This window comes from Falco cherrug, chromosome 14, assembly GCF_023634085.1.
Source record: "Falco cherrug isolate bFalChe1 chromosome 14, bFalChe1.pri, whole genome shotgun sequence".
NCBI lineage: Eukaryota > Metazoa > Chordata > Aves > Falconiformes > Falconidae > Falco > Falco cherrug.
Window position 1 is genome coordinate 1,386,907 of NC_073710.1, and position 12,305 is coordinate 1,399,211.

At 55.8% G+C, this 12,305-nt stretch overlaps 1 protein-coding gene across 5 annotated transcripts; it reads left to right on the top strand.

Annotated features, from left to right (window-relative positions):
* Positions 1-178: 178 nt before the first annotated feature.
* On the top strand, positions 179-6,792 carry LOC106631644 (uncharacterized). 5 transcript variants are annotated; one of them, XM_014286346.3, is made up of 7 exons: positions 179-2,614; positions 3,008-3,295; positions 3,894-4,166; positions 4,539-4,592; positions 4,979-5,083; positions 5,588-5,634; positions 5,927-6,792. In XM_014286346.3, the coding sequence occupies exons 1-7, from the start codon at positions 2,554-2,556 to the stop codon at positions 6,113-6,115; spliced, it is 1,017 nt and encodes a 338-aa protein (XP_014141821.2). In that variant the 5' UTR covers positions 179-2,553; the 3' UTR covers positions 6,116-6,792. The 5 variants fall into 5 exon arrangements, 4 of the variants coding, with proteins under 4 accessions (XP_014141821.2, XP_014141823.2, XP_027671918.2 ...); XR_003563364.2 differs by having other exon boundaries at positions 4,979-5,634; positions 5,927-6,028; XM_027816117.2 differs by lacking the exon at positions 5,588-5,634 and having other exon boundaries at positions 181-2,614; positions 5,927-6,094.
* Positions 6,793-12,305: the final 5,513 nt, after the last annotated feature.

The window sequence follows — 12,305 nt, forward strand, 5'->3', positions numbered from 1 at the left end:
GCGCACTGGGGCGGCCCCTGTGCTGGGGCGGCCCCCGCGCGGCAGCCCCGCCCCGCGGCAGCCCCGCCCACTCGTGCTCCTGACGGCGCTGGGAGGCCGCGCCGGAGGCCGGTGGCTGCCCGGCCCAGGCAGCGCTGCGGGCGGCGCGGGGGGTCCCGGGCAGCACGGCCTGCAGCCCTGCGGCTGCCCCCTCGCCCTTCCGCGGGGCGGGTAGCCGGCCTCTCCCTGCTGCCGAGGGTCCCGGCTGCCGGCCGGCCGTGGGCTTGCGGGGGCGGCGGGGGCGCAGAGCTGCGCGCAGCCGCGGAGGAGCCCCCGTACGAGCACCGCGCTCTGTCGGAGGCTAGCGCCGCTCCCGCGCTGCCGCCCGCCCGGTGCTGCGGAGGTCGGGGCAGGAGGACCCCGGTGGAGGCCGCCGGGCGCCCCCGTTTCCCTCGCGGGCCGCGGGGGGGCTGCCGCCGCCGCTCGCTCCCTCCGCCGTGCGTGCGGGGCGGCCCTGGCAGCGCGGGGGCTTGCGGGGCCGCGGGCTCCTGTGCGGCGCCGGGACCCTGCGGCTGGAGGGGCTCCGACGTGACCCTTCGGCTTCGTGGGTGCCCCTGGGGGGGCGCTGCCCGCGGGGGCTCTGTCCGATCGGCTTCATCCGTGCTAGTGACCGTGAGAACTGGGATGGAAAGGGAAGGGAAGGGTGCAACTGGTGCACATCCTTGTGCCGGCGGGAGGGAGATTCAAACGCAGAGAGGAACCGTCATCGCAAAGAGCATGGGAAGAGATGAAGTCCAGAGGGGAGAGCAAGAGAGGCACAGGGCCTCTTGCTTGTCGTTCTGGTGGATATTGTACCATGAGATTTTCGCTTTATGACCCTTTCAGCAAGTATCCTGCTGATGTTGCTGTTTCCCCACGTGGGCTGGTTCCCAGGTGAGACCTCCGCTGTGCTCCAGCTGGGAGGTTCCACTGGCCGTGGAACAGAGCCCCAGTGAATGCCCTTTCCCCCAGGAGACGCACATGGCTGGGCTGTGCGTGCCCAGCGCAGTGGGGCTGAGGGAGACCTTGGGTGCGGGGAGGTGCAGCCAAAGCCAAGTGTCTAGGACTGTGCCTGCTCTCTGGCAGAGATGCCTGTGGAGCTTTGGCAGCACACTCGCCATGTGGAGAGCTGCAGGATCAGCCTGGGGGCATGCCAGCATTCCAAATTCCCAGCTTTCTGCAACCTTTCTTTTGTCTTTGACCCAGGAGCATCCCTGTGGGACAGGCTCAGCCATGCCCTTCTGCTCCCTGAGCTGTGATGAAGGTGGTGTTACGACCACGCTCACTGGTGATAGAAGATGGTCCCAATAGGATACTACCCCCCAGACTGTTTGGGGAGGGCTGTGGTGGTGGGCCCCCATCCCTGCATGCTCAGTTTGGTCTCTGTCATCTCAAAATGGGGAGAAAACAGGGGTAGGAGGAAGGGAAATGGAAGCAGGCAGGTGGTGTGTGTGTGGAGGTTTTGGGATGTGGGGTTCTGCCTTCAGGGAAGGGAGGATGTCAGGTCTGGAGCCAAAATGGGCAGGGGGGTGATTACTGGAAATGCTGACAGGAAACTAAGGGGGAGGAAATGGCAGGTGGGAACAGGTTTTGCTCTGAGCACAAAAGAGGAAAAGCAGTGGCAGGCAGTGGAAAACCTGTGGGGAGCAACAGAGACTGCACCCACAGAGGCTGAGGACGGAGGGGCCTGTGCCTGCTGCCTGTGCTGCCCACATCCCTTCGGTGGCAGGGGTGACGTGAGCCGTGTCTGGCCCGGTGGATGTTCCTGTCCTGGTGGCAGGGGGATGCGGCAGGATGCCTGGAGCACCCCATCTCTGCAGGGCAGGAGCTGGGACATGGGTGCTCACGGCCAGAGCAGGGGGCTGCAGGGGTCCCTGTCTGGCTGGGGCTTGTACATCCCATGTGTGAACAACCAGAAAGCTCTGACCAAGCCCATCTCCATGCCACGCCGCAGCTGTCCTCAGTGTCTGCAGCCTGGCAGGGTGTGTGGATCCCTGCCTGAGCTCAGCTAGCACGCCGGACAGGGCAGACATCACCCTGTCACCGTGCCGTGATGGCAGCATCACTTTCTGTGAGGGGTCCTCTCCCTGGTGTAAGACAAGGACCAGGGTGGCACAGGGAGGCAGCGCGGTAGGAGGCTGCGGAAGCCCTTTCCCCTGCACCCGCCCATGCCAGTGACAGGGAGCTGCTGGGCTGTGACCTGAGCCACTGGGAAATGGCCATCAGCGGTGCTCAGCTGTGTTATTTGGCTCCTTCTCGGGACCAAGGGCACGTGGCAATATGAAACTGCAGGAGGAATCAAGTAGTGAACAGAGGAGATAACAATCAGACTGAAGCAAGAGAAGGGGAAAAGAGCGGAAGCCTGCGAGCACAGAGGGAACTGCCGGGCCAAGCGGCGCAGAGGTGAGGTCCTGGCAGGGCTGCAGCTTGCTCCAGCTGAGCAGTGACCCTCGTGCTGCAGGGAGAGACAGGAACATCGCAGCCAGTCCTGCTGGGTGCCCAGCATCGTCACCACAAGGCCATCAGGAAGACAGCATGGAGGTCCAGCTGGCCAGCGGCTTTCTGCCCCTGCTGCTCCTTGCCTGGCTGCCTGCTGGTGAGTTCCCCAGTGCCCTTGCCTCTGCTCTGAACTCTTCCATCTTTGCATATGTCTGCAGGAGATTTGGGATATGGCTGCTGCTGCTTTTTCCTCTCCTCTTGCGGCATTTAACCCCCTCTGTTCTGCACCAGCACCTTGCCATGTGCCTTGCAGTGGGGTCCCCCCGGCAATGCTGTGCCCAGGCTGTGGGCTCTGCCCACAAGGCCCCCGTTTCAGGCTCTGGGGCTTTGAACCAACCTCGCCTTCAGCAGCAGCAGGGAGAGAAAACAGTTGGGGAAGGAAACAGAGATGCTTATAAGCCTGATGACTGCGAAGGGGGTCAGCTTCATGTGGAGGATGCAGGTATTCATTAACACGAACTCAACCCTCTGTGGTTGTTTTTTCCGGTAGGACTGTCTCACCAGATTTCAGCCACAATTGACGTGTCGGTAGGGTTAGATCTCATCTTGCAGTGCCTGCTCCAGGCAGGCTCAAACAGCACTGCCAGGGGTGTGAAATGGTTTAATACCACACAAAACAATGGAGAAAAGCAGAATGAAGATGGTGTGGAGATGAAAAATGGTTCTGCCCAGCTCGTCTTCCCCAGTGTGAACAAAGCACATTCAGGAATGTACACGTGCAGGATGGAGAACATGAGGAACACGTCCAGGAACAAAGATTCCAAACTGAACACTCATGGTAAGAGACACAAGTCCACCAACAGCCACAGGAGCAGAGAGAAAGGACTGAGGAAGGGAGAGAGGGAAGAGAGGGAGGACTCTGCTGAGGTGTGAAGCGACTTCAGCCCGGCGGCTCAGGAGTGGTTCTGAACTACTCCAGAGTAAGCATTAGGGGATGGGATGAAGCCAGAGAGGCTGAAGGGGGTCTACCGCATTTTCTTTGCTTCTCTAGGGCTGACCATTTCCCCACAGCTAGCCCCCCAGTCCGTGGAGCATGGAGCCTGAGTCTGTGGCCATGGTGGCATGTTCTGCTTGTGTGCCAGAAGATCCTTCTGCCTAGGTTGCAGGAGGAGGTATCTTCCCCCTGATCCTCCCATTTTCAGTCCTTTCTGAGATGAGAAATGCTCGTGCGCTGCACAGAATTGGGTGGCACTGACCAACATGCAACGTTTCAGCATACAGTGTTGAGGAACATTTAGCAGCTGCATTTGGAAAAGAGCTGGAGGAAAGGATGGTTACTTCACCATGTCCTTCATGAGTGATGTGCTGGTGGGATATGAGCCCTGCAAGGTCATATATATGACTTCACTTATCACTTATTTTTCTTTGTCCTCCAGGGACAGTCGCCAGCCAGCCAAGAGAGTCAGTCATCACCACAGAGTGCAGGTTCAAGATTTGGTCAGAGAATCTCACAGTACACGTGAAGTGGTACAGACCTGCAGGTCTGGAGGTGGGAAATCAAACTGACACCATCGTTCTGGGAGAAAACTGTGCCAACCTCACCAGCCCTGGCATGCATGCAGCCAGCACAGGAATCTGTGGGTGTAGGGTCTTCATCACAAGAGTAAACTTGACAGACACTGGAAATGGTACGCAAGGGACAGTTCCTAGTAAGTGGCACTGCTTCCATTTTCATGGGGGTGAGGAGCGGGCAGAGAAGGATGCTATGCCCAACGCTCCCCCCTGGTACTCCCGTGCACCATTTCCCCGGAAAGCATCCCCGGCACTGGAGGAGCTGACCCAGCGTGGCCCTTTTTGCAGATGCATCCCACCACGGAGCTGCTTGGCCATTGGGTCCTTGAAACAGGACCTGCCGCATCCTCCAGCTGCGGCGCATCAGCTGGGTGCTGGGGTGGCTGAAGCCATGGTGGCAGCAGCAGGACCACCAGGGCTGTAGGGCCCAGGTCCCTGCCCCAAAGTGGAGTGGGGAGAGGGCATCCTCTGCTTCTGGGCAGTCTCTCACTTGTGTTTCTGTCTTCCAGGCTGTAGCCCTGGGGCACCTCAGGCCAAAGGCACCTGGATTGAGACCTGGGCAGGTGAGTCCCCACAGCCCCATGGCCACAAGGGTGTGGGCAGGAGGGGTCCTCAGAGAGAAAGAGGAGCAACAAGGGGGGAAACATCCTTATGTTTTCCTGTGAGTGGGTGGGAGCTGGTAGCAAACTGGAGTAGGCACCAGCAGATCAGAGACTGTGATGCTGGGAAGGGGCTCTGATGCTCCAACCACGCCCCTGGCTGAGTTTAGATGAGTTTTTTGAGACTGTTCCCCACAGGATTTTTTCGGGGGACGGAGGGAAGATTCGAGGTCTGAAAGCCCAAGTTTGGAAAAGAATTGCCCTCCTCTGCAAAAAAAGCAATGGCACCATGCATCCCGGCATGGCGTGACGGTGGCTCACAGGTGCCTCTGTGATGTGTGTTGGTGCAGGACTCAACTTCCCCCTGTGTATCATCTTCAGCTTAGCAGCGGCGACGCTTCTTTACATGCTGGTAATTGGCCTTCTGGTGTGGCGGTGCAGAAGGAACAGAAAAGGTAAGGCTGAGCCCGCGCTGAGCCTCCGTCTGCTGTGGGAACTGGTCAGCATCTCCTCCTCACCTGCTGGCCTGGACAAGCCCAGGCTTGGGAGATGTCCATCTTTGATATCCTGCTGCTCCTGCTCACTTGGGGTTCCCTGCACAGGTCTGTCCCGAACAAACTGTCCCGGGGTGGGGAGAAGGTTCACCCCTCCCTTTCTTCTGGCCAGTTGCTGGTTGAGAGCCTGCTCATGGCACAAGCTGTGGTGCAAGTGAAACAGATCTTGTACCTCATCACATTCCAGAAGTGTCCAGCTTAGAGCTCTTCTCCAGCCCCTCCAAGAGCTTTTACATCCTTGCCAGTTCCTCCTGCCCCTTGGCCACCTTCAGAGCCAGCCAGCCAGCTGCAGAGCCCCATCCTTTCCTGCAACAAAAGCAGGACCAATGCAGATGTTTTCTTCATTTAAAAAAATGATCGTTTTCATTATTTTAACTACTATTTAAACTAAGTTTCCTTTTTCAGGAAAGATTACAAGCAGGCAAGTGGTAGAGATGGATCAGCTCAGAATGGTAAACCATATTGTTTCCTTCTCCCTGTAAAGAAAGTCGCTGAAAATCACTGCCTGTTGAATACCCGTTTAAAGGATTTCAGAGTAAAATCAGCTTTGCTGTCTGAAAACGTGGTCCTAAACACTTGTTAATTCCTATTAAATAGGGGCTTATGAGCTTCTGAATAGGTGGCACCTCTGAGCAAGCTGGATAATGCTTGGGCAGTGCAAATAGTTGTGCCAGTGGGAAAATAATAGCAGGGGAGATGCAGAAGGGAAAGCCAGGGCTCTCCTCATTGCTCTCTCCCCTGCAGGCATCCTCGGTGACAGGGACTGAGGACCTGACCTACGCCAACCTGAAGTTCGAAAAGAAGGGGGCGAAACCCGCCTCCTCTGACGTTGTTTACACCGAGATCAAACCATCACAGCAAAAGCAGTGTGGCAGGGATGCGGGTGCTGCCAGCGCAGGGATGGTTATCTCCCCCAAGGGAGAGGACAAATGAGGGAGAAGGGAGGGATGGGCAGCTTCTTGTACGCCTGCTGGGTTCATCATCCCCGAAAACTAAGTGTTAGCTTATACAGAAGCACAGTTTTGGTAACCAAAGCCACTTGTTTACCCTCAGATGGCTGCACCACTGTGCTTTACGTTCCCCTGGAAGAAGCCATCTCTCGTGGTGAGGACAGGGCTCTTCCAGCCAGTTTTCCCCTTGCCTTCCCGCAGCCTCAAGCACCGCCAAGCCTCAGCAAGGAGGCCAGTCCTCCTTTCACGGTGTTGGTCACCAATGGGCCCCTCTAGCAACTTGCTGTGTGTTTCAGCAGTGTCACTGTGCACTATGTGGCCACTGTGATCCAGGGAGCACTTATCTCCTTGGTGCTGGACTTGCTGGGTAGGGTGGCCATGGGAAGCTCCTCTCGGCACAGTAAAGGTCCTGGAGCAATTTTCTGGATTTTCTTTGGAGGAGGCACCTGCCATGCCATGGGCTGACCTTGCTGTGGTTCACTCAAAGCACAAGGAGCAAGGCTGGAAAGGCATCATTTGCTTTGTGGATGTGCAACACAAGTGCTCTTGCAGTGGTCTATGTGTATCTGCTTTGTACCGGGACTGGATGGGTGTCCTCATGCATGTTGAGCTTTCCTGTAATTTGAGGAGGAGGAAAAAAAAGGTCATATTTTTCCCTCATTGTTTCCAGTTCTGTACTGCTGATGGGAACCCAGCTGAAGTCCGGCAGGAATAGTCACCAGGTCCTGGAGACTCTGGTTTCCCCACTCAGTCCAGTTTCAGAGCAGCAACCATGGGAGACATCCCCAAAGCCGTGGTGGTAGAGCTCTGGTCATGTGTGGCTGGGAAGACAGGGGCAAGGGCTACAGAAAGTGAAAAATCGGGGAAAAAATTCCAACTACTTAGGGGGAGCAACCAGTGGAAGAGGGGTCAGTGTTGAACCAGGGAGGCTCACAGAAGCATCAAGGCTGCTGGGGGATGCTGCCCAGGGATGCAGAGTAGAGCCAGACTCCACCAACCTGCAAGGACATCCTCACCAGCCTCCTCCTGGTTACCTGCCATCACAGAGGAGGAGGAGGGTCCCTAAGGGTGCCCCAGCTTGGAAAGGGGGAGGCCTAAGTTAAATGGGTGGGTACAAAATGCAGCCAAAACCTTGGCAGCAGCTCCTGAAGGAGCTGGGGGAGGAACTGGGGTTTGAGGATGTGTCAGATCTCCTGGCTGCAGAAAGGAAGCAAGGTGGAGGAACTCCAGAGCACCTCCCTGCCCATCACTCCTTGGGGGCTGTTTCCAACCTATGCACCTGGAGGTCCACAGGATTTGGTTAAGAGCAAACACCGCTCAGCTACAGCTCCTGCCCCATCCTCGTGGCAAGGAGAGCCATCACTTGCTCTTGGGTGGGACATGAGGTGGCCACCCTGCACCCTCCTGGCATGGCACCGGGGCAGCCAGGGAGGCTGGGTTGGGGCAGAAGTCCAACAGGGGATCAGCAGGGGTGTCTGCTGGGCACCTTTTGGTTGGCAGCCAGCTGAACGTGAGACACTGGTGTACCCAGATGGCCAGCAGCGTCCTGGCTTGTATCTGAAACAGCGTGGCCAGCAGGACCGGGGCTGTGATCATGCCCTTGTACTCAGCCCTGGTGGAGCTGCACCTCAAATCCTGTGGGATGTTTTGGGCCCCTTGCTATAAGAGGGACATAGAGGAGCTGGAGTGCGTCCAGAGATGGGCAACGGAGCTGGGGAAGGGGCTGGGGCACAAGTCCTACCAGGAGTGGCGGAGGGAGCTGGGGGGGTTCAGCCTGGAGAGCAGGGGGCTCAGGGGGATCCTTCTCACTCCCTCCAGCTGCCTGCCAGGGGCTGTAGGCAGGGGGGTCGGTCTCTGCTCCCAGGTAACAAGTGACAGGACAAGAGGGAACGGCCTCAGGCTGCGCCAGGGGAGGGTTAGGTTGGGTATCGGAAACGTTTCTTCCCTGGGAGGGAAGAAGTGTTGAAGCACTGGCACAGGCTGCCCAGGGAGGCGGTGGGGCCACCAGCCCTGCAGGTGTTTAAACCACGCCTGGACAGGGTGCCTGGGGCCGTGGGCTAGTGGTGGCCTTGGCAGCGCTGGGTTAGCGGGTGGACTCTATGGTCTTGAGGGTCTTTTCCAACCTGAATGATCCTGTGGTTCTATATAGCCAGGCTGGGTGGCCCTTGGGGTGGCCCAGCACAGCCCTTCTCATGTTTCTACAGCATGAAATGACCAATGTTGTTTTTTTAAGGAGAAAAGGGTTTAAAAAGAGCTGACTTCCACTAAAAGGGACAGCTTGTGACTCCAGGAAGAGCTGAGCAGAACGCCTGAAACCTGTATTAAAAGCCTTGGCAGCTGGTTATCCTTTGCAGAGGCAAGAGGGGAAGTTTCAAAGGGGGTAAATACAGCTGCAGAGTTGTTCTTCAGCATCATACTGGTCAAAAAAGAAGGCCATGAGGAAAGGAAAAACGCAAAGGACACAAACTGAATGACTTCATCACTAAATTGCAGAGGCAAAATCAGAAAGCTAAGGTACAGAATGATTTAAGACTAACAAGGGCTGTGAAAGGCTCTGCATTTGTTTAACTGCCTTAAAAAAGAAGAGGAAGGAAAAGTCTGGCCCATTGCTTCACCAAGGAAGAGTTGTTAACCAACTGAGGTGGAGAAAGCTGAGGCATTCATAGTGCTGCTTCTGCATCCCCCCTTACGCTCAGGGTTAGTGGGGATCAGATCTGGGACAGCATTTTTAACAAGGAACCAGGAAAGAAGCTGTGGGGTAGCCTCAGAGCAGTTATACGAGTGAGCAAGAGGTGAAGAAATGCAGCCATGGCTGCTTAAGGAACTCGCTGAGACAGTCTCTCAAGATCTCGGGGCCTTTTGCAAGTGCAGGCAGGAAGGGTGGGGGCAGCACCCTTGTGCATCAGCTATTTTTAGAAAGGTGAAGTGGCTGTGGCCAGAGCTGAGCGTCAGAATTTCAGTTCTCACAGAGATGCTATCACAATGGTTAACCAAGAAATAAAGCAATAATCAACCCAATGCCCTCATTGTCCCAAACATGTTTGTGTCACCTCGGTAAGGATGGAAGTCCCTGTCGTCCCCATGTGTGCTCAGAGCAGATGGGCAAGATGTCCATGATGGGTTTCTGTGCCAGGAACACGGAGCGTGCCCTCGCTGGCCTGCAAGCCCTGCTTGCTGCATGGAGGAAGCCTGGCTCAGAGAGCGAATCAGAAGTAAAAGTGCTGCTTCTCCTAGTCAATTACATATTTTTTTTAGGGCAGAATCATAGCAGCAGGCACCTGGGGAGGCCATGGAGGAACTACCCAACCTGGAGAAGAGGGGTACCAGCAGGTGCAGCCAGGGAGGTCTCTGCAGCTCCCTGTGAGCTGCTGCCTAGTGTGGTCCCCAAGCCTCAGGTCCACTGTGATGGTGCTTTTGCGTGCTGGCAGACAAGGCCTCAGTGCCACAGCCATTGCCGGCCCCATTCCTACATGGCCCTCAGCTGGACCTCCCCCAGAAAGGGCTCGGCAGGACACGAGGTACTGGGCAAAGCTGCAGCCCAGCTAGAGCACACAGGAGAGGCTTGGCCTCCACAATGCACCCTGCCCACTAGAAGAGCAGCAGGAATCCATGAGGGAAAGAACAGGGACATGACCTGGGTTATAATGGGAAAACCCAGAAAGAGCAAAAGGAAAAAGAAGAAACAAGCCAAGGAGCAGAAGAGAAGGAAAGGGAAAAGGATGGGGATGGGTGAGGGTGGCAGTGGGGAGGGCTGCAGTGTAACTGGACGGTGTGAAAAAAGGAGAGGCCAGCATTGAAGAGATGAGAGAAAACAGAAGAGAATTAGAGAAAGAACCGAGAGAGGTGGAAGGAAGTGGAGTGGAGAAAGAGGAGGAGAGGAGACACTGAAGAGTCAGAAAAAGCAGAAGACATTGGGGGAGGAAAATGGCTCAGGCCAAGGAAAGCACTGACCTCACTTTGCTGTGGGAAAAAAGAGCAGTTAGTTTGTTGGGTGATTAATCATAATTTTGCTGGTAAGTTCATTGGACTTTAACACCCCTGAAACTCTCAGTCATCTGGGCCAGGTACAAGGAGAGGTTTATTCCCTGCTCTGCAGAGGGCATACGTGCCTCCCTGTCTTGCAGCACATCTCATCCAGGAGACCAAATTTCTCCAGCAAAGAAGGTTACCAGCAGGCATCGCATTTATTTAAGAGCAAAGTAGCACATGCAAAGCAAGCTGCAAAGATGCAAAGAAATAGCTTCCTGGTCTTTGCACCAATGGGCCTCTGAAGGCCAGCAATGCGGCCATGCTTTTCCCAGCAGGAGGAAAAGCAGCTGCTCTAATCCAAGGGGAGGAAAGCTAGGCGTGCACATGGAGCCAGAACTGAACTCCATGGCTCTCTGTGCCTCGCCAAATCAAAGCCACACAAGGGGACATCCCATGGTGCGAACACGGAGGCAGAGGTAGATGCACTGGGGTGTTTCTCCCTGAATGGCTCCGTAAATCATCTCCTGAACAGGCTCCAGGGTAAAAAGGGACATTCAAAGGAAGCTGAGAGGCAGGAAGAGAAGGGAGAAAAGTCCTGCTGATCTCATCTGGCAAGAGGAACACAAGGAACAGACATCCAGCTCCATGACACAGTGCCTGGCCAGGCACTTGGCCTGCAGCACAAAGGGCTGCATCTCACGGCTCCCTGGGAAATTGGGGCAATTCACTGGGTTTTGTTGCTGGGGAGGGTTGGAGGAGACTTCCCGATTATTTTAATCCCCCCTTTTTGTAAATGAGACTATTTTTATGTCCCCACGATGACACTCACGAGGACAGGCTCCAGTGGTGCTGGGAGAAGCTGAGGGCGCTGGACTTTGCTGCATGCTAGTGTCCACAGAGCTGGTGGGATGAGGGCCAGGTGATCCCGAGTAGGTGCAACTGCTGGAGGGAGGCACTGGAGCAGGAAAACTGGCAAAAAAACCCTTGGGCATGGCTGGTGGCAGGGAACAGCCTGTCCAGACAAACAGGGTAGGAGGCGCGCAGCCACCCCCCTGCTCAAGGGCCTCTCCCAGTCTCCTGCAACTCCTGCTTACAGCCACTTGCGCTCAGGACCCGCATTCCTCACCTAGGACAGACAGCCTTCTGTGCCTCTGCAGCTGGAAACTTCCCCTCCTCCCCCACCCATCTTTGTGCTGCAGAAGTGGAAATAGGAAGAGGCGAGCTCACCAAATTCCTGTCTATAGTCCTGCACCAAGTCCCACACCCTTGGCCCTCTTATCTAGACGTTGCAGCCCCAGATCTCATCCGTTGCAGAGGATGATGCAATCCCCCAAAAGCAATAAAACCACCTGAACGACACATCGCACAAAAAGTAAAAGATCTTACAAAAAAAAGTGCATGGTAGCAGACCAAGGGGCAAGTCCACAACCAGAATGATGGAAGGCAGACGATGGCCAGGTCCAGTACTCAGGGGTCTGGCCTAAAGGCAGCAGGCACCCAGAAGCCCCGTTCCAGCACATGCATGGCTTGCTCTGTGTGCGGAGCGGTGTGATTGCTTGTCCTTTCTGCTCTCAGCACCCCCGTTAGAGATGCAAGCGCACAGGTCAGCCCCGCACACCCCACGGGAGCTTTCACACGGAGATGTGCAGAGATCTGATCTTTCGCTACCAGTGAGGCTGAAAAAAGGCAATTAAACCCCAAAAGGTCACAGGTGTGCAGAGGTTTTTACCCATTCCTTTAGATCACAAGACAGGAGAGCCAACAGGTCTGTTGGACAGGAGGTTTACCCTAAGATTTGCATCTCCTTGGGAGTTGTTCTTGCTGATGAGGGGCAGGGACTCGGGAGGGGGGCAAGGAAGGGGTCTAAAGCTGTGCTCTCACTGGAGGGCAGCTACCCCTCTACATACAAGCTCTCGGAGGTCTCTGTTGCCAGCAGTCCCTTGTATTCCCCTCTGGCTCCCAGGTAAGCAGAGAGTATTAAGCAGCTCACATGGCAGCACCTGCCCCTTGATCCACACAGGGTGCTTTGCACATCTCAAGGACTCCTTTCCTTCTCCCCCTGCAGGCTGCCTTCTGCTTACTTAACCAGGGGAAATTCTCTTTCTGAAATCTAGACTGAGTAAAAAAAAGTTTATCTAGGCAGCTTGATTCGGTACTTGCCAATGGGCATCACGTATTCAAGCCATGTTTTCAACAGCACAATT

What these genes read in the sequence shown, in the direction of transcription:
- LOC106631644 (XM_014286348.3), top strand. Translation starts at nt 2,554, where the DNA reads ATGGAGGTCCAGCTGGCCAGCGGCTTTCTGCCCCTGCTGCTCCTTGCC. An exon ending in CCTTGCCTGGCTGCCTGCTG is followed by an intron (nt 2,615 to 3,007) that starts GTGAGTTCCCCA and finishes TTTTTCCGGTAG; the next exon opens with GACTGTCTCACCAGATTTCA. An exon ending in CTGGATTGAGACCTGGGCAG is followed by an intron (nt 4,593 to 4,978) that starts GTGAGTCCCCAC and finishes GTGTTGGTGCAG; the next exon opens with GACTCAACTTCCCCCTGTGT.